Source organism: Atractosteus spatula, chromosome 7 (assembly GCF_055471065.1).
Source record: "Atractosteus spatula isolate fAtrSpa1 chromosome 7, fAtrSpa1.hap1, whole genome shotgun sequence".
In the NCBI taxonomy this organism is placed as follows: Eukaryota; Metazoa; Chordata; class Actinopteri; order Semionotiformes; family Lepisosteidae; genus Atractosteus; species Atractosteus spatula.
This window is the reverse complement of record NC_142712.1, coordinates 21365210-21385415: the sequence shown is the minus strand read 5'-3', so window position 1 is coordinate 21385415 and position 20206 is coordinate 21365210. Positions and strand designations below refer to the sequence as shown.

At 37.2% G+C, this 20206-nt stretch overlaps 1 protein-coding gene across 1 annotated transcript in view; it reads left to right on the top strand.

Moving 5' to 3' along the window:
- Window positions 1-19435, top strand: part of LOC148830721 (uncharacterized) — a 40288-nt gene extending 20853 nt beyond the window's left edge. The window contains exons 5-15 of the mRNA XM_088920881.1: window positions 368-530; window positions 3396-3559; window positions 4159-4440; window positions 4691-4972; window positions 5541-5837; window positions 6561-6845; window positions 7079-7241; window positions 9815-9978; window positions 10204-10279; window positions 16881-16914; window positions 17321-19435. Of these exons, the coding sequence (XP_088777007.1) occupies window positions 368-530; window positions 3396-3559; window positions 4159-4440; window positions 4691-4972; window positions 5541-5837; window positions 6561-6845; window positions 7079-7241; window positions 9815-9978; window positions 10204-10279; window positions 16881-16914; window positions 17321-17485 (2075 nt within the window). The 3' untranslated portion in view covers window positions 17486-19435. The remainder of the gene's footprint in view (window positions 1-367; window positions 531-3395; window positions 3560-4158; window positions 4441-4690; window positions 4973-5540; window positions 5838-6560; window positions 6846-7078; window positions 7242-9814; window positions 9979-10203; window positions 10280-16880; window positions 16915-17320) is intronic.
- Window positions 19436-20206: the final 771 nt, after the last annotated feature.

The window sequence follows — 20206 nt, the reverse complement described above, 5'->3', positions numbered from 1 at the left end:
TTGAAAACCAGCTTCAATTTTTAATCAACCTTTGCAGAAAATACATATTAAGAGCTAGGGTCTCCTTTGACCTTAATTAAAACACAGTTTCAAAAGCTTTTTTTCTCCAGTGAGCTGTTTGCAGTTCAAAGCACATCATACACACGCTTGCTTTTGAAGCAGCACTCTTCCGCTTTTAAAAGTTCATTCAACCTACGTCAATCTGCAAACACCAAATAACATACAGTAGGACAAAAGAAACAGTTCGCGTACATTCATTAGAGGTTGAATTGTGAAATTCATATTTCTTCTACAGAACTGTGAATTTTTCCCGGGATGTCCATGACAACTTTGACATATTCTGATATTCCTAATCTCACCCTTACAGAGCTGTCCTCCATACGGGTTCTGAACGGGGAGAGGACAGACAGAACAGTGGACATGGGGATACAGGCCTTGTGGAGAGTGCTGCTGGAAACAGGCCAGTACAACCAAAGCATTGTACTGGAAGTGTCTGGGAATGTTCCACATTATGAAGTGAAGTGCATCAAGTGAGGATTATTATTATTATTACATTTTCTAATCTTTTTCCAATTCAGGGCAGTGGAGGAGCTGAAGCCTATTCTAGCAGGATACAGGCATGAGACAGGATACATCCCTGACAGGATCCCAGTCCATCACAGGGCACACACAAAGAAACAGACACGCACACACTCACTCCATAAGCAATGTTCACAGATGCCCATTAACCTATCTGTATATATTTGGGGTGTGGGAGGAAGCCAGTGCACCATGAGGAAAATCACACAAACATGGGAAGAACAATACAAATTCCATGGAGATAGTATCCTAGTCATTGAACCCATAGTTAATTGACTTGTGGGAAAATTGTCCCAAGTGTGAGAGTGTGCATGTTTGTGTCTGTGTTTTGTCATGGACTAGCATAATGTGCAGGGAATATCCCACCCTGTGCCTATTGTTTGCCGGGACGTTAAAAACATAGAATATACTGTAAATCAAGGCATGTTACATTACAATTGTACACACACAAATAAGAACTCCTTTAGAATATTTTGAGTGTGCTTTTTAATTGCAACAGAGAAATAAATATTGCTGTGTTGAAGGACGTGGACTTCAATTATTATTTCAAATACTGTACATCAAAGGCATTTGCAATGTTATTCCAATTGACTTGTGAAATATGAAGCATATTTTCAAAACATCTTTTTTTCACCTCAGAAATATCACTAAACTACTCCCTATGCTATCGCTACCTTTGGCCGAAAAGCTGATCAACACATTTGTGTTTTCTTGAATTGACTACTCCTGTAATGCTCTACTCGTTGGGGTATTTAAATCTACTTTGAACAAACTGCAGTATGTCCAAAATTCAGCAGCTAGAATCCTGACCAGGTCTAGTGCAAGTGATCACATTACTCCTATCCTGAAGTCCTTGCACTGGCTTCCTGTCAAATTCCATAGGGACTTTAAAATCCTCATGCTCACCTATAAGGCTCTGCATAGCTTGGCTCCTCAGTACCTGTCAGAACTCTTCTAATTCTGGTCTCCAAACTGTCCCCCAAGCCCGTCTACATTGTATGGGTTAAAAGGCATTCTCCTGTTATGCCCCCAAGCTCTGGAACTCTCTGCCCAAGGATATCAGAGAGTCACCTTCTCTAAACTCCTTCAAATCCAGACTCAAAACCTTCTTCTTTAGAAGATCCTTTACTTAACTGGTTCCATTCTTCATCCCTCTGCTTTTCTTGGTACCACCATCCACGGTCTCCACTGTATATTGTAATTGTGTTTTATCTTGTGTATTCTTTTTATTTATTGTTGTTGTCATTCTGTAAAGCACATTGAGAAGCCACCTTTAAAGGTGCTATATAAAATAAAGTTTATTATTATTTCTCATTTTTATAGCTATGGTGTCGCACACTGGAAGGCTGTGCTATGAATGTGTTTTTGCTTTGCACCTTTTCAAAGTAATTAAAATGGTTAGTTAAGGCTAACTAGAGTCTGCATGTTCTCCCTGGGTTTCCATGGGTTTCCTTTGTGAGTTGCTTTTTCCAGTCTGTCCTGTGTGTGTTTGTGTGTGTGCTCCCTACAATGAACTGGTTTCCAACCCAGGGTGTGCCCCCTCACTTGTGCCCAGTCCATCTGGGAGGTTTACTGAGACACTTAGCAGGAATTAACTGTTTTCCGACAACATTTGGATGAATCTGTTCTATCTGTTAGCTTGGATTCTTGTGCTGCACATCAGATTTACTTATCACCTTGTCATGACATAGAAAATGACCGTTCTGTGCTGAAAAATAAAAAAAAAACAGAAGTAAGAGATAACGATCTGCTCTTCCCTTGTACACTCATCTGTTATCTCTTGTGAACCCCATCCTTTCACCGTCCCTTCTAGTAAATACTGTGATCTTATCTTCAAATGAACACTAACAAAACAAGTAATGGAAAAAAAACACTTGTCCTTGTTTCCAGAGGAGGATTGAAAACATTTTGTGCCATGCAGCATTACTTTTCCAGATGGAAATAGACCACTGTATGAAAATTCAACTGTATAAAACATGCTGTTTGTCCTATTTGGCACTGCTTGCTTAATGTGTTTTTAAACTTAAAAAATAATTTTACTTGATTCCCAATTACCAACATAAATTGTCAGACTGCCTTGAAATTAATTTGACCCAAATGCATAACCCTGATTAATGCTGAAAGTGGTTTTAATGTAGTTTGGTTAAAACTGTTGCTGATTGAAAGATACTGGGTCTTAAAAACACATCTAAGCACATACAAAAAAGCTCAATGGCATGGCTAGTTAAGCTTCTTTTTCAAATTATACCGTATTATATTTCTATAAATCCAAATGTTTCTTTGACCACCAATTGTACTTTTCAAAATGATATATCTTTATGACATTATTAGAAATAATAATTATTGAAAATACTTAAAATAATCATGCATTTATATGTGTTTTTAATGAACAAACTGTAAACAAAATTGTCTGAACAGTTACAGAAATATTTTTACAATATTTGAGGGTTCAGCTGCTCATTGTTTTCTGTAAAATATTTTATGGGGGGGTAATTGTGAGATAAGTAAGACAACATATTTGAAGAAGCTTAAATGGCTACCCAGGCTTGGGAAACAACATGCATGGGACACTTTCTAATTTTGTATATTAGCTAGCATACTGTATGGACACAAGACAATGCACTGACATATAATTAATCATTAAACATCTCTTCCAATAGTTGATGTCCATAAGTGAAACAAATTGTTTATCAATGTTTATAACATAATTGTAATTACATATCCTCCTGTTTTGGAATTTCCTGTGCCCGTTCTCTGGTTCCTCTAATTCAGAAGATCCATTAGGGTAACACAAATTTGTGTTCTTTTTTCCCTAGAGAAAACAGTTCTTTTCCTACAGACATGGAAGTGAGGAACAGCACTCTGTGGATTAGGGGACCTGTGGGGAAGAACCATACAGGAATTTACAGGTGTCAGGCTACTTACTACAACCATCGAGTATCTGTTCAGTTGGAAATAGAGGTTACTTCATTCCAGCCAGGTATTTAACTTCCTGTCACTGTTGTTTTTGACACAATCTTTCTTTTTTTTCCAAATCTGATTCCAAAGGTTAGTTGTACATATAATAAGAATTGTATCATTACATCACTAAACCCTTACAACTAGTAGCACACAGACATCACAAGTACCCCATAAGAGTTCAATAAGAGTTTTGTTTTCTCAGGAAAGTTGGTCTTTTCCTCTCAAATATCAGCTTCAGTCTGCTGTTTGAGTGAATCATTTTGTTGTTTGTTCATTCTTTTGTTTGCTGATTTATAAATCTTTTACGTACTGTATAATGCTATATTATTTACATACTGTATGCCTTGCTTTCTTTTGCCATCTCATGTCTTTATCTTCCTGAAGTGAGAAGTGATCCTGTCAGGCCCCTGTATAATCAGCTTTGGTGTTCACACTACACTTCAAAGACAAACAGCCTAAACAAGTACTTTCAGCTACAATTTTAACTTCAGAAGAAACTATGCATTTGGTAATCTGTCTAAAAGTCCTTGGTAACTACACACAGTATGACACAGGCTCTCATGATAGCAGATGTTTATTTTATTTGTATTTAAAAGCATTTTCCTCCCTCGGTTATAGTACCTCCCAGCATCTGGACTGTGATGTCAGACAGGACGGATCACAAATTAATTGAGTGTTCAGCCCTGAACAGCATTCCGGCAGCCAACATCTCTTGGCTGCTGCCAGACAGCCTCACTGGCCACGTCTCGTACAACAGCACGGACAACAATGGAACGCAGTCAGTAAAGGCATTTCTTCAGATCCCAGCATGTTTGCACAAGGAGCACACCATCACATGTGAGATCGAGCACCCAGCCCTCAAGCAGAAAGAGATGAGAAATATCACTGTTCCCCCATGCTGTGAGTACAAACCAACAGTCCCACCTGCCATCAGACATAAGTTTGTTTTTTAATGTTGTCTAAGCAGTCATGCGAGCTAAAGTGTGATAATAAAGAAGACAATGCCAATTTTAGCTTCAGGAGAAATTATTCTGTAGTTGGTCATTTGTCTTAAAGTCCTTGGTAGATAAAAACTGTATGACACAGGCTCTTATGATAGCAGATGTTTATTTTATTTGTATTTAAAAGCATTTTCCTCCCTCGGTTATAGTACCTCCCAGCATCTGGACTGTGATGTCAGACAGGACGGATCACAAAGTAATTGAGTGTTCAGCCCTGAACAGCATTCCGGCAGCCAACATCTCTTGGCTGCTGCCAGACAGCCTCACTGGCCACGTCTCATACAACAGCACGGACAACAATGGAACGCAGTCAGTAAAGGCATTTCTTCAGATCCCAGCATGCTTGCGCAAGGAGCACACCATCACATGTGAGATCGAGCACCCAGCCCTCAAGCAGAAAGAGATGAGAAATATCACTGTTCCCCCATGCTGTGAGTACACACCAACAGTCACACCTCCTATCAGAAATATTTTTTTTAATTTTGTAAATATTTGAATAATGCTTTTTTTTCCAAAAAACTTTATCCTATCATTAAACTACACTGTACCTTTTTCTGGTCATGTGACATGAATGCAGTATGTAGAAAAATTAAATTGCCTGACATTTGGTTTTCAGACCTCAAGCTTAACATACAATTAGTGTCGCAGGCGATGTGTGGTTTTGACTGTGGCTAATGTGTACTCAAACCTGTTAGAGAACTATGTCAGTTTTGGCTTGTGGGGGACATGACAAATGTCTCATAACACTGCAAGTGACAATATTTCACTAAACAATATCACAAATGCCTTGGAAAGAAAACAGACAAGGTGTATTGGAAAAAAAAAGAAGTGGGCATGTCCAGTCATGATTGGAAAGAGCTTGAATCTGACATAAATAAAGGTTTATCAGTTTAAAAAAAGTAGTAAAGCATGTCTAGTTAAACTGGTGCATGTAGCTTTCTGTTTTGAGTTGTCTGTCTGTTACGTCTGAGAATACTTTATATATGTTTCTCTTTGAAGTTGCCCCCTATATTACTGTACAGACCAGTAAAGCTTGTGAAAAAGGAAGAGAGTACACAACTGTGGAGTGCATAGCAATTACCAGCAAACCAGCTGCTAATATCTCCTGGACTCAGGTGAAGAACAGCACCGAAGAATTCAGAACAGGACACGTCACTCATCAGAATGGCACAGAGACAGTCAGCAGCACCTTTCGCGTTCCCACACACTTACTCTCTGGACAAGATATAGTCTGTGTGGTAGAGCACCCTGCCCTTCTTACTGTAGAAAGAAGAATGATAAGCCTACCATCAACAAGTAAGCAGAAATCACTGGTATAAATTTGCATAAAGTGTCATCAATTCAGAATATGAATCTTTTGTTATCTGTGATTGGTGCTTCACATGCAGAGAAATTGTACAAATTATGTAAATAAAAGGAAGACTGCTACAATACAATTTTATGCGATATGACAGGAATATACCTTCAGCTCTTTTGATATAGTACACCTTAAACAGGAAATTTGCTGAGGTTGCTCCTGTTTTTTTAAGGGGTTGATAGGATTATCTCATAAAATGCTTTGCTATATAGGATGCATATCTGGAAGTGGGGGCAGCTACACTGTACCAGGACAGACAAAATTAAGTGCACAGCAATCACAATCAAAACACAATCAAGATCATAATCAATATAATAATTGCTAAACACATTCACAAAGAATGAGGTATTTCATGATTTAATATAGGTTACCGTTACAATTAACCTTTTTCTGCTAATATCATAAAGAGGCTTTAGCTAGTCCTAGTCTCTGGTACAAGAGAAATTCTAAATAGTTCACAGGAGTGCTTTGTTTCAAACAGAGCTTTTGGTTTAGGAATTGAAGAATATTAGTTCAGTGCCTTTGTATTTAACACATATTTGTATTTAACATTATACTCTTTAAACTCCTCCACTCATACTGTACATGTCTGCATCCTAAATCCTAGTGTACCCTAAGTTTTCTGTTCAGGTTTCAATAACTCCCTGAATTTTTATCTTCAGCTTCCCCGGCCATTAAAGTCTTTTTGCTCACCCTAAAAAGCACACCACGAATGCTGGCTATATGTGAGTATGTCGGGAGTCTGGATGTGAACATTACTTGGCTCCTGCCAGGGAACAACACAGGTGTCGTGAGCTTCACATCTACGTGTGAGAATGGAATGATCAAAGCCAACAGTACCTATGAGTTTCCCTTTGCATTACATGAAGGGCAGAACCTGACCTGTCAGGTAGAACAAGGAGAGCACCTTTCTGCTGAGAGAAGAGCCATAAGTGTTCCCCAGTACTGTGAGTACACCTTACCTACTTGTTGTCGAATTATTTTTTTTCTTTTTAAGGTTTCCTCACATCATGTCCTCCTAACTGACCACATGCAACAAAAAACTCAAACCACTTATACACTTTATATGTAAGAGTTATGAAGCTATTAATATGGATGTGCCAGTATGTCACACAGAGTACAGGTGTTTTTTTTTATTATCGCCAATAACCAGTGTTATTTCTATGTGTTATTTGCACAGACATTTCATCCATCAAAGTATTAAATAAAAGCACAACATTTCCCAGTATTCATGGTGCAGATTCTGCTGATTACAGAATCATGTTGATGACAGGCCAACAGAACCAAAAAATTGTACTAAAAGTAAATGGGAATGTGACAACCTACCAGTTACGCTGCACCAGGTAAGCTCATGCCATTTGTTTGACTGCCATGAGAAAAGCAAATAACTTTTTTTCTAATAGAGCTCAGAGATGCTTCTTCATTGCATTAAAATTCAGCCCTGGGCTTGAGATGAATCTTGTTGATCCAGTGATCATCTCGTTTTCTTTAAAGAACAACAAAAAAAAATTAAATATACCATACACCTGTAATGTAATTTGAATATTTCCATGTCGGTACTTTACTGGCTTTAAAAAGATAATACAGGCTGAGCCCTATCACTGTGCAGAACTCTCCTATACTAATGTGCTGTAGCAGTAAAGTGATTTAATATCACTAATCGTTAATATTTAGCCTGTCAAGATTCTAAATGCAAATGAAAATCAATCATGAGTTCTACTAAAAACAAATATTTCACATACTCTTGCCATGCTAAGTACAAAATTATGTTTGATGACATTTTTAAAGCAGCCCTAAGAGAATTTTGTTCTGAACTTTTAGCTGTGCAAAACAAAATAAAAAAAAAACTTTAAGCATCATATGTGCTGACTGTTTAACAATTCTAATAGAACAGCTTTTTTATTCCTTTTGCTGAAATACTTCAGGTACAGTGTCCTTGAAACATTTTAAAAATATTTTGCACTAGAAATTCCACCTCTCATTCAAAACACACTCAACATATATATTTCATTGAATTATGTCACATTCCTGCTATCCTACAGTCCTATTTTGCAATATGCACCGAAGTATGTCAGCTGGAATTGAATAGGCCTTTGAGCAATTGCTCCTCTAGCTTGTGAGTCGTCCTCAAATAATCGATTTATTTAGTGTCAGTAAAAGCAAAAATTGCATGGATTCAGTTAACATAGGGTCTGGTTTACGCAGGGTCAAAATAAGGAATCTGTATGAAGTAATGCCAAAGTGAATCTTTGTGGTAGTGTATCATAAACATCAAAAAGTGTCTTGCAACAAACACAACAGCTATGCCACAGATAACAGTTCTCACAGTGAACAGTTTTTCAATTGAGTTCAGGAATACCACTTTTGGAGCATAACGTTCTTCACATTCTTAAACTCACAGAAAAACCTCTGCTTCTAGCTTCAGACCTATGAGGGCTGGATTAATAAAAAATCTTAAATGTTTAGTTTAATTTTATTGACTTGAGTGAAAGCAACATAATGTCTATCACGTGGTATCAAACTAAACAACATCTGACATCAGCACAGCTCTTCCAATGAAGATTTCAGTGCCTGAGGCTTTGAGCTGTAACCACAAAATTAATTTCACTTAAAATTCGAGCAGCCTCTGGTAATGAATGCAATTCATTCAAAACCAATAAACCTTTTAACCTCATACACTAGAAATAAATTACATTGGACACATCTTACACAGCTGCATGTATTTATTGTTTAAAAAATGCTTGTAGCTAGGGGCTCTATTAAATAGCTTGTCATGAAACTATCATTAGCAGCAATGAAATTATTAGGCACCTCAGAATCAAGTGTGTTTTGTATTATTTATTTAATTGTGTGCTCTTTTCATTTGGTGGGAATTAAAAAGCAATATAATTTTCTAAAACTTTATCAAAAGGAATCCCAAACATTATTTTCAAATACCAGGAGTTTATTTCTCCTTCCCAGCTTCGCCTCCTTCTGTAAGGAGTTAAAAATGAACAGAAGTCTTCTCCTTGCAGCTCTGAATCACTCGTTAATCTTTTGTTATATCAATCTATTTTTATTCTGCTAATGAGGTGACAGGGAAACTTATGTTTTTCAATCAATAAAGAGAATACATTGATCTTTTCTCATTTAAGAATGAGTCCTGCACGTTCACTTACAGTTGGTTCAAATGAATATACTGTATAAATTGTTCACTTACTATGTCCAAGTCTTTTACTTCAATTATAATCTTGCCAAGGGCGTTATACTCCAACATCCAGGTACAAACGTTTTTGACAAACTAAATGTTACTGTTACCACCCCAGCCATAATAACGTAATTACAGTACATGGCTTTAAAAAACATTCCTGCATAAAAAAGTGGACTTTCAAAAGTGGAAGTTCAAATAAAGTATTAAGGAATTTTTGAATTTACATAATTTTAGTGCAGTCTATTACAATATACTAATATTACAAAACAGCTTTGTCTTTCATTAGGAAAAGCAAATAAATCCTGAATAGAGTAAAAATCTTAGAAAGTTTTGATCGGTAATCAATACTTATTCGTACAGTTCTTAAATTTTAGTCACTCTAGTCACTATTGTTTTAACTTCCTCCCCAAAAAGACACTTCAAATTAATGTGCGCAGCTTCTTTTTGGGTCTGTCTCCTATTTTCAGCTTGCTCTGTATTCTGAGCTTCAGTTTTGTTGGGAGTGTTAACTTTCCAGGTTAATACGTTGCATGGTTCAATGATCTCTCAGGTGCCTCTTTATTGCAGAATTCCCTAATTCAATTCTCCCAACCCAACCATGCATGTTGTACATGCCCTTGCTTTAATGATGGAAAACTTTGATAATTTGAGAAGAAGTGAGCCTGTATTTCATTTAAAATGTCTCTGGTGGTTCTTATTTTCAATGCTACTGTACGTAAAATATAGGGATGGCAGCTCTGCCAAGCAGAAAGTCGTGGGGGATGCCCTTATCTTCGAGGGAGAAGTCACAAAAGAGCAGGCCGGACTGTACATTTGTGAGGCTTCATACCACAATCACAGAGCATCTGTACGGATTGAAGTGGAAATTGCATCAGAAGACATGATGTTCTGTGAGTTGTTGTCTTTGTTATATAAGACTTTATAATATAAGACTTTTACCACACATCTATGTTTTTTGCCAAGAACATCTATGGAAAACTCTTCATTTTCATCAGACTCAAGTTATACTCTTGGCCATGGTGATGATAAAACAGAAAAGGTACTGTATACCTAGATAACAAAGCTCCAGATTTATGTGAGTAAAATTGCCTTTTTTTGTTGTTGACATTTTGCAGGGAAGTACATCTTGATCTTGGTCTCCTCAGCGGCTGCTCTCGTCATCATTGTCACTCTGTTTCTGCTCATCCTCTGGTGAGTTAGAAATCAAATCTACCGCAAAGGTGCCAGGTACACCAGAGTAGTAAAGGTTCTGCCAGTGTTCAGATAAACAGGAAACCCTTATCAGCTCCATCTTTAACCATATAGACTACAATTCATAAACAGGAAAGACTGAGGGTAGGAGAGTCACGTACTGTAGCGACTACAGTATAAATGATCATTCAATTAGTAATAAAGACAGATTTCAGTACTGTACAGTGCCTGGAAGGATTTATTTTATATTTCATGTTTTCTCTTGTATTTTATTCACAAAGGTTTTTTTTTTTAAAGCATCTGAATTTTGTGAGAACAATAAATGGAATAAAAACAGAACCAATTGTTCATCACTCACTCAGTAAGGACATGTCAAGTTTGTGGTCACTCTTGAGGTAGTCCTCAATTGCAAAGAGGCCATTTTATTTTTTTTGTTTCACGTTTGTGCTGCGTTTCCCAAACCATGAGCCGTTGGGGATTTTCCTTTCTCTTTTCACTAATCCTGAGTTTATAGTACAAGGTCATCATTGCAAACATGAAACCATCACACTGCTTTGCCAAGGTGGGTCCTGTTGGAGTCTCCAGATGTTTGGCATTGGATTGACAGGAAGTGAAGCAAATGTCCTCTTTAACCCACTGCCTGATGGGGCCCATCAGTAGTGTTGAAATTTCTCTAGTTTTTACTCCATCTTTAATGAATCTGTTAAGTCTGTGCTGTTAGTCAGACATTTAGATAAAACGATCAAGCTTAGTCCAGTATTCTGTTTAAAAAGGATCCTTATGAGGTTGTTGTGGGAAATTCTTCATCAGAGGAGCAGGACACAGTCTTATGCAGATTCAGTTTTATTGAGCTCAATTAGTCCGACAACATGCGCTGGGTCTGCCCCACAGAACAGACAAACTGCAAGGGTTTCCCAGCTCTTATATACAGTCAGAAGACAGTTTGTTTCATGATCTGAGTGTTTGTCCTGTTCTTTGATATGTAATTACCTCTTGTCCTACTCTGTCTTGCTCTATGTTCTGTCCTTTGATATGCAGCAGACATTGGTCTCCTTTATCCTGTTTGTGGGTGTTGTTCTTGTCTTTTATTATGTAGTGTTGTCACTGAGGTTGCTAAAGCAAGTCAGCTTTATGGAATCTTAGCATAACTTTTGGTGAAGGCTAAATTAACAGACCCTATCAACACCTCTCACAATGCGCTTAAGTGGTGTTTGTGATGCTGGATAAGTCCCACAAGTGTATGTCCCACTTCAAGGTCCACTGAGAGATTAGATTCAGGGTGGGAGAGGCTGAAGAGGGTTACAAGGTGAAAACCATACAGAATGTATGCTGTGAGCCTGAAGTCCACTCTCAAAACATTGTAAAACTGCAGTCAAAGAGAACCCTTGTCTCATAAGTGTGTAAGGTGTGTGACACATTTGTGTAGGAGGAAATTGATGTTGTGATTTTGTCAATGTCCATTTGTAAAGCAAAACTGCTAACAACATGGCCACATTTTCTGTATTGTTGAGAGCTAGAATACCTTGAAAAACAATAAAACATAGTAGTTGTCTGTCCCTATTTGAGTATTTGATTTTTATGTAATTCTTAAATTATTAAGAGCCCTGTAATTGAAAAAACACATGTGACCAGCAGTGTTTTGGGAGGGACACACCCCTGCATATTTTAAGGATCACACTTAAAACATCTGTTTCAAGGAATACAAATAAAGAAACACTGCATAGTTATAAAGTATAAGACCAGAGATGACCACCTTTTTAGTAATGATTTAGAGGGTCTCAATCATATTTCTATATACTGTACATAATAGATTACTTCTAAATTGATCAGCAAATAACATTTCCTTCATTTCCTAACACTGAAGATGACCTCTGAGTCCACTGAACAGTGGCCTTCTATGGCCAAGATTGAGCACCCTTTGTGTGAAGCTTTGTGAAAGGTGAAATTAAAGGTGAATTAGTTAAATATTCTGCAATATGAAATTAAAGACAATGCTCTTGGATTAGACGTTCTGTATGAACAAACAAATCAGATTTAAAAAAACACCCAGTCTTTTGATTTCATGAGTGATCTGAATCTATTTTGGTCAATGTCTTAGCTTAAAACTAACAAGTGTGAATCAGTCATGTACTTTGTGAACGTGGTTTTCAGACTTGCATTGTGGTCAGACCTCTGCCTCTTTCACTCTAGTACTACGCAACACAAACAAAATTTCACATTTCACTCTTATCTACAATATCAAGCACTACTTCACCAAACATACACATTTCATATCTTACTCTCTTATCTGCAATATCACACGCTACTCAACATGAACACATTTCATATCTCACTCTCTTTTCTGCAATATCAAACACTATTCAACACAAACATTTCATACAGTAGCTCACTCTCATATCTGCAACATCAAACACTATTCAACATATACATATTTTACATCTCATACTTTTAATTACAATATCAAACACTATTCATTACAAATTTCACAAATCATTCTCCAAGCTACTCAACACAGATTTCATATCTCACTCTCTTAACTACAGTATCAAACTACTCAACACTTTTAGACTTTTAACTACAATATCAGTTTTGCTTAAAAGTAAATGCACTATAGGTGAAAATCTCAGGACACTTCCAATATAATTTGTAAAATAAGTGTTGTGTCCTCAGAAGACAAATATGCTTTTTCACTCCTCTGTAAAACATTGGTGGGCATTTCTTTGATGACCACACTAATTTCACATAGTGCAAGTTTAATTTCTCCCTGAGGTTCTAAATGATAAATATTGTACATGTATAACAGGCAGGTGTTGTTCCATTAGCATTTCAGCCACATGAACCATTTTTATAGAAAAATGAATGGCAGTGACTTCTGATAGACTATTGGGTAATCCAATTCATCAGAGGTACAGTATAAATCATCCATTCATCTATCCATTACAGGAATGAAGTTGAAGCCTAATCTGGTAAACAACAGGCACAAGGCAGGATATACTCTGGAGTAATCACACCCACACACAGACACAAACACACACACACTCCTGGGGAAAACCCACATGAACACAGAGAGAACATGCAAACACCAAACAGATAGAAATTGGGTATTTGGACACAGGGCCTCAGAACTACAAGGTAGCAATGCTATCGACTGCAGTGCCATGCTGCCCACACCCAGTTATGAAAGTAAAACATTTGAATGTCCACTGCATTCATTTACATGGTGATTCATTGAAGTAGAGTAGTGGGATAAATATTAAATGAACATCTAGTCATAGAATTTAAAGACATCAGGTTTTTAATAATATGTGATTTATGTATGGGCTTTGTATGTTTTAAAGTATCCATGTGCAGTAACGTGTATAACAGATTGGAGTGATCGGAAGGTTTTAAATACTTTGCGGACGTTGACCATTTCACCAAAGCAGAAGGCCAAAAAATAATTTCTGTTGTAGCCTAATACAGTGATAATGGTATTATAAAAAATAAGGAACAGCAAACATACTTATAAATCAGCAGCAGAAATACAGTATGCTTCATGGTGCAATTAACAATTTTAAATATTGAGGAGGTGTGAGAGTAAAGATCTGTTAATTAACAAATTTGCCAAATACAAAATCTGAGCCTCTCTCTTCTAAAGCCCTTGATTCTTACAAAAAATAACATCAGTTCAAATATAAATGTCTATTCCAGAACCATCTGAAGCACAGCAGGTGTGTTGTTAGGGTTCCCACAGGACACCATCACTCCCTGGTATACTGCATGCACATTTATCAAGCAGTGTATCAAATACTTGCCATGTGATAGGCACTGCACACCTGTGCTTCTTAATTACTCCATCTCCTCACCAGGCATTAAGATAAGCCTACAATTTGTGCCAGACACAGAAAGTACTGAGATATCCAAATTAATCTAATGAGGTGGAGCTGCAAAATTGTTGTCTTCTGTTGGTTGAATTCAAACACAGGGGTTTGTGTACTGTTGCACCTGTTGCAGCCACTCCAGAATTTACCAATTGATTTTCTTGGGCATCAGATCCACAGTATCCTAGAAGACTCCAGGTTTTAACAGCCCACTTAATATCTTATTTCTTCTGTGCTGTCTGAATAAACTGACTTCCGTTGTTCAAATGCAGAATGCGTGATAAGAGTATATATGTAACTAATGGTGAATGTACATGAGTGTAAATAAGATAATATCTTGTCAGACACTCGATCACTCTCCACCTGTAAACCTTTGGCAAAGAAATGCTGTCTAATGGAGCTGTACAAAGTCTTGTGTGTGTACTGATTTGGTGTTGAAGGTTTATTAAACTGAAATCAAGCTGAGCCAGGCTGCCTTTGTGCCGATGTGTTGCCGCAAGGTGGAAGAGAAATAATCTATTAGCTAATGTGATTGGAGTTGACTGTGAAACGGAAGCTCGGTTTTCCCAAGGGATGAGCTGCTTTCACATTAGCCTCGGAGTGGAGTTTCCATCATATGGGCAGCAGCTGTGATTGACGGCATGTGTGCAAACGCAAATGGCAAGGCATGGATGTAATGAGCCTGATAATGTTTTGTCTGGCCACTTAGAAAGGAGATTAATGTCTTGTTGAAATTGAGCTGCATTAATGTTCAGAATCTAACAGCCACTTAGACTTTGTCACTAGTGTTTCAGTCAATACTGCCCCCCCCCCCGGGATGAGTCATGGTATAACTGCAGTATCACTCACTGAAGGTACCACACTCCAACAATCAGTGGACTGAACAGCACGCACAAGCAAGAGAGAGTGGGTATCAGTGTTACCCAGGGTCACAGAACAGCAGGGTTTACAAGCCTGATTATATCACTGCCTGATTTAAACCTGGAAGTGAAAAGAGTAAAAAGGAAAATTGTTAAATTACCTCATTAAGAAGTCGATAGAATGAAAACCAGAAGACCTGGTATAAGTTGTGCAAGAATTGAAAAGTGTTGATGATGCAAAAGAAATGCAGCACAAATAGCAGTGAGAAAGACATTGCTGAATATTCCTCAGTTTAATTCCTGCTTTAATAACATTTTGGTAATCTCAAGACATTCATGAAGAAGTTTTTTTCAAAATAATTTTTCAATTCTTCTGCCTTTTCTACTAAATGAAAAATAGTCCAGTTGGAAATTTGGCCTGGTACAGATTTACAGCCTTGGCTGTGCCAGTTCCTTCTTACCCACACAATCCCCACAGCCCACACTTTTCTATGCCACCTTCAATTCATCCCCAGGGGCTCAAGGCATGTACATGTTCTACAGCTCTTCCTGACAAAGTAATTCAATTGAACTTAATAAACAGCTTGGACCTCCAAGATCCAGAGTCTAGCATCTTAGCTTTGATAACTGTTATTAGTACTTTCCTTTGCTCCAAATAATTTTTTTTCAAACATTTGCATTCCAATCATCCATCATTCCATTTTTTAAGCTCTTCATCAAATTCAGGGTCACATCCTGGCAAGCAATGTGTGCAAGGTGTGATACACCCTGGACAGGACACCATTTGTGGCACACAAAGGCACAAACACTTACAGTACATTGGGCCAGTTTTCCCAGAAGCCAATTAACTTACAAGCATGTTTTTGGACTGTGGAAGAAAACTGGAGCACCTGGAGGAAACCCTTGCAAATATGTAGAGAACATACAAATTCCAGTCAGAATGGTGCCCCAAGGATGAAATTAAACCCAGGGCCTTGAGATGCCCACATTCAGATCAATCATATTTTAATTTTAACCAGATACGCATTACGGCACAGATGTATTTGTAGAAATTTGCACAGACTTTGGTACTTTTCACATTCCAGAGAGTCCCTTGTCTTGAATAGCTGCATTCAGAGGTGTGCATAAAGGCATTAAAACTGTGAGTGAAAATGGCCTTTTGATATCTTAACAGCCAGTAGGCTGTATTTATTCTCTGCTACTTTTGTGGTGCATTCCAAAGACTGAGACTAAAATAAAAAATACGGTTGCCAAGGTAACTTTTGTAAGAATGCGCTGTGGTCAAGGTACAAACAAGTGTTTGCTGCTAGTGAAGGAATCAGTAAAATGGAAAAACATTAAGGGAGAGTTCTTAAATAAAGTCATTGTATGAGGGGAAGATATGCAGCTTTATTAGGTCAAATACTGTACCTTCCACATGCACTCTTATAAAATATGAAAGTTGCATGTCAAGAACATTGTGGTTAAAGGAGAAAGTATTTAATTGTTGACCCTGAGCAAATGATTCTGAATGCTGATTGTGAGCCAGGTTAAATGAGCATGGTCATTTGCTGAGTGTGTGCCCAGCCACCACACAGACATATTATCATTCAGAAAAGTACATCTTTAGAGCCTATCTGTCCTTTCCCAGACAGTTTCTGTGAAAGATTAAGTTCAGTTGCCCTTTTCCGCATCTTTATCAATTTTTTATTCAAACTGAAATAAGATATTTTCTACTTTTTGCACTGTCATGATTAAGATTAGAGTAGGGATGTTGAAGAAGGAGAGTGTCAAATTCACAAGAACCATTAGAAGAAAAGGAAGGCCCTTTGTTGAAATACTTGTGTTTGGAATAATACAAAAACGTAAAACTTATAATTTCATTTGTCTTTGGCTTTGCAGCAAAAAAGCTGGACAAGATCTTTCTACTGCTAAGGTAATCTTTTTGTTTTGTTTTTCTCTTTTCAATTTATAATTTTCAGACCAGGTCTGGTGTCAGAGCCCTAGCAGTAACAGTGCCCTGGCAAGGAATGTACTGTATCTGAGCTGGCCTTGTTGGAGTTCCAGTGGCAGAGAAAGGGGGATGCATCCCTTTCTATAGTGAAATATAGTCATGGGGTAACTCCCCCCTCCACTATTGCACACACCTATAGATACTGAAGGGGAGCCCAAGAGGGACCAAAAATATTTGAAGGTGACTCCAAAATGCAAATTAATCCTTAATAACAACATGAACCTTGGCCTATATAACTCATCTGTGTTCCAGACTGACAAATGCATACTTTGTGTAATATAGAAAGTCTTTTTTAGATTTCTTCACTCTTTTCATTGTTTTTATTCAGAACACTTCCAACCGAAAAACAGGAGATTTAATGGAGCAACTCACTTCTCTCGTGCATGACCCAAAATCGCCAGAGTTACTCAAGAGCCCAGCCAAAGGAAATGGGGAGGAATACGCAGAGCTGGTGATGTACAACATTGTCATTGATATCAAGACAACAGTCTGAACACCCAACCAAGGCTGGCCACTACAGACTGCTTCTCTTGTGCGGGCTACTTAGATTACAGGTATCTCCCGTGAAGGCTTGACACAAGGTTTAATCATTGAGCAAGGATGAAGGGGTTATTTGAAAGAAATCAACTGAATGAACAAATTCCTCTTAGAGAAGCAAGTGGCCTTATTGAAGGGTCTTTGAGGATATCTTTAAAACTTTGATTAAAGCTTCATTCTCTGCTTATGTTTTAAGGTGGCATCATAAGGAGCAGTTTAGAAATTAGAATAAGAAATAAAAATGATAAATATAATGCAATATTAATGGAAGTATCAGTGTCTCAGTTTGTGAACTTTGATTTTAGAGAGTATTTTACAAACGTTAACAAAAAGTCTATGTTTGGAAACAAACAAGTAGAAAATTAGACCTCATGTTAAAAGGTCAGTTCTGTGCTTGTGTACTAAAGGTCATATCTCTCTGTACACCTCTCCTGAACAACTGATCCATACTTCACATATTATTTGTCTGATTTCCAATTACATGCCATTTTGGTAATACTGTATGTTGTGTCGTGATCCACAGTTTTGAATGGGCAGTTTTGTTTGTAGAATGTGTACAAGAACCTGTCTTAAAATCTACATATCCAGTTAACCTGGCCTATATGGTCACAGTAAGTACCAGATGATGGCTGAGTATTACAGTACTGCTCATGTCTCTTGGTACAGATTCTGCTTAATATGCAATTAAGTCTTTATTAATAATTACAGTAGGTTATTGATAGGGTGCACTAAAAAAACTTTTACAAAGACACAGAATACTGAAACACTGAGGAAACAGAGATTCCCATGGAGAAAAATTGGGAATCAAAAGATTGATTTAATCATTTCAAATTACTTGGAACACCCACTGTACACCCATTTTAAAGTCATAACAAAAATATTGTACAGTTTTCTTACACTTAATTGGATTATCCTTAATTGGATAATCACAAAATTGGATATTCAAAAATCTTGCTTAATAGACAAATAAAAAATACTGTAATGGCTCAGGTGAATATGTTAGATCACTGGCATCTAACCCTTGGCTTGCACAAATATGACAATATCAGTAGAAAACCGAAAGCAATTAGCCTGTAATTAAAAACTCAGCTGGAGCAAAAAACAGGAGATTGTGTTTCCCAGGACCAGGGTTAGGAACCACTGTCTTAGAAAATGAATTTCATTTAAATTAGTACTTCAGACATTTGGTATTAAGATTTAAATGGGTACATTTGGTTTCTCATTCAATGTATTGAATGAGAATCATTGTTTGCTGTTTAAAGAAATGTTCATTTTTAATTGTACTTAAATCCACAGTAACACTTCTTCCCATTAATTTTACTTTGTTGTTCTTGCGATTGTATTGCGATTGTATCACAAATTAACCATTTCCATTTCCATTTTTGTTCTTGTGATTGTATAACATACTTTCCATAAAGCGCACTTTTTCACAAATGTTTATATGATGAAACAGAAAGAGATTAACCTGCAATGTTGTGTTGTAGGAACAAATCATGGTAGAAATATATGTTGAACAAATCTGCCAGTGACAGCACAGAAAACAAAAGAAAACTGAAGGTCTGGGACTACAGAACAGGAAAATACATGTTGTATTTGTTTTTCCTTTGGCACCACATAAAAGATTTCCTTTGGAGAAATTAGCATTCCGTTCAATTAACGTTAATTGTATTTAATGGCTTTGTGAAAGTTTGCATTTTAAATTTTTGACAAAAGCATTGAAACTCTTAACAAAAGTACTGTATTTGTTTTTTATTTGTTTTATTTCATTTTTATTTTGCTTAATATGTGTATGTAAAATGTAAAATTCATAGCATTACCAAAAACCTCCCAGCATTATCGATCTCCATGTTTTAACAGCATTTTACTGTTGCTTTAAAAGTATTTTAATAAAATGTTTCTTCTAAAAGAATGTATTTTTCCTATGCTTATTTTTTTCACACATATCTCAAAATATTTACAGTATATTACCTTTTATATTGAGGAAGTAGATGAACAAGTCATCCTATAATGATCTAGTTGCGTGCACAATGGAATTCATCAAGCGTACATCAAATGCCTTTGACATGGAGAGGAATATTACTTGCTGCCCCAGAGCTGAAGTAAATTACCTCAAATCATGTTCATATAATGAGGGCAGAGCATCCTCCACACAATAATCTGTTTAATTGAAATTCTTGAGCTGGAATATTGTTCAATTCTGGGAAGTGAACATTGTAAAATTAGCCATTTCCATTAGGACTCTCTGATGCCACCTCAGGGCTGACAGTCTTTAATTCTACCACTGGAACAGCTACCGTGCCTTGACGTAAGTATGAAAATTATCTATTTTGAAAATAGTTTTCCAGTACATGATTATATTTACTCTCTGCTCCCCAGATCCGCAGCTTAGATGCTCCTCTGTTATAAGTGTGAGTCGACCTGCCGTATCAGTGCCTCTTTGGTTCAGAAGCAGCCCATTACAGCTGTACTTGCCCTACCTGCTCCACATGGTAGAGAATGTGTCAAACATTTTAAAACAGCTTTATTTTTCTCACAGTTGTATTGGATTTTACAGCTGGAATGTAACAAGTGCCTCACAGCACTGGGGGCCTGGGCTCAATTCCTGGAGTGCTATCTACATGGAATTTACATGTCCTCCCCTTTTTTGCAGGGGTTTCTGAACTCTGAGAGCTCCAGT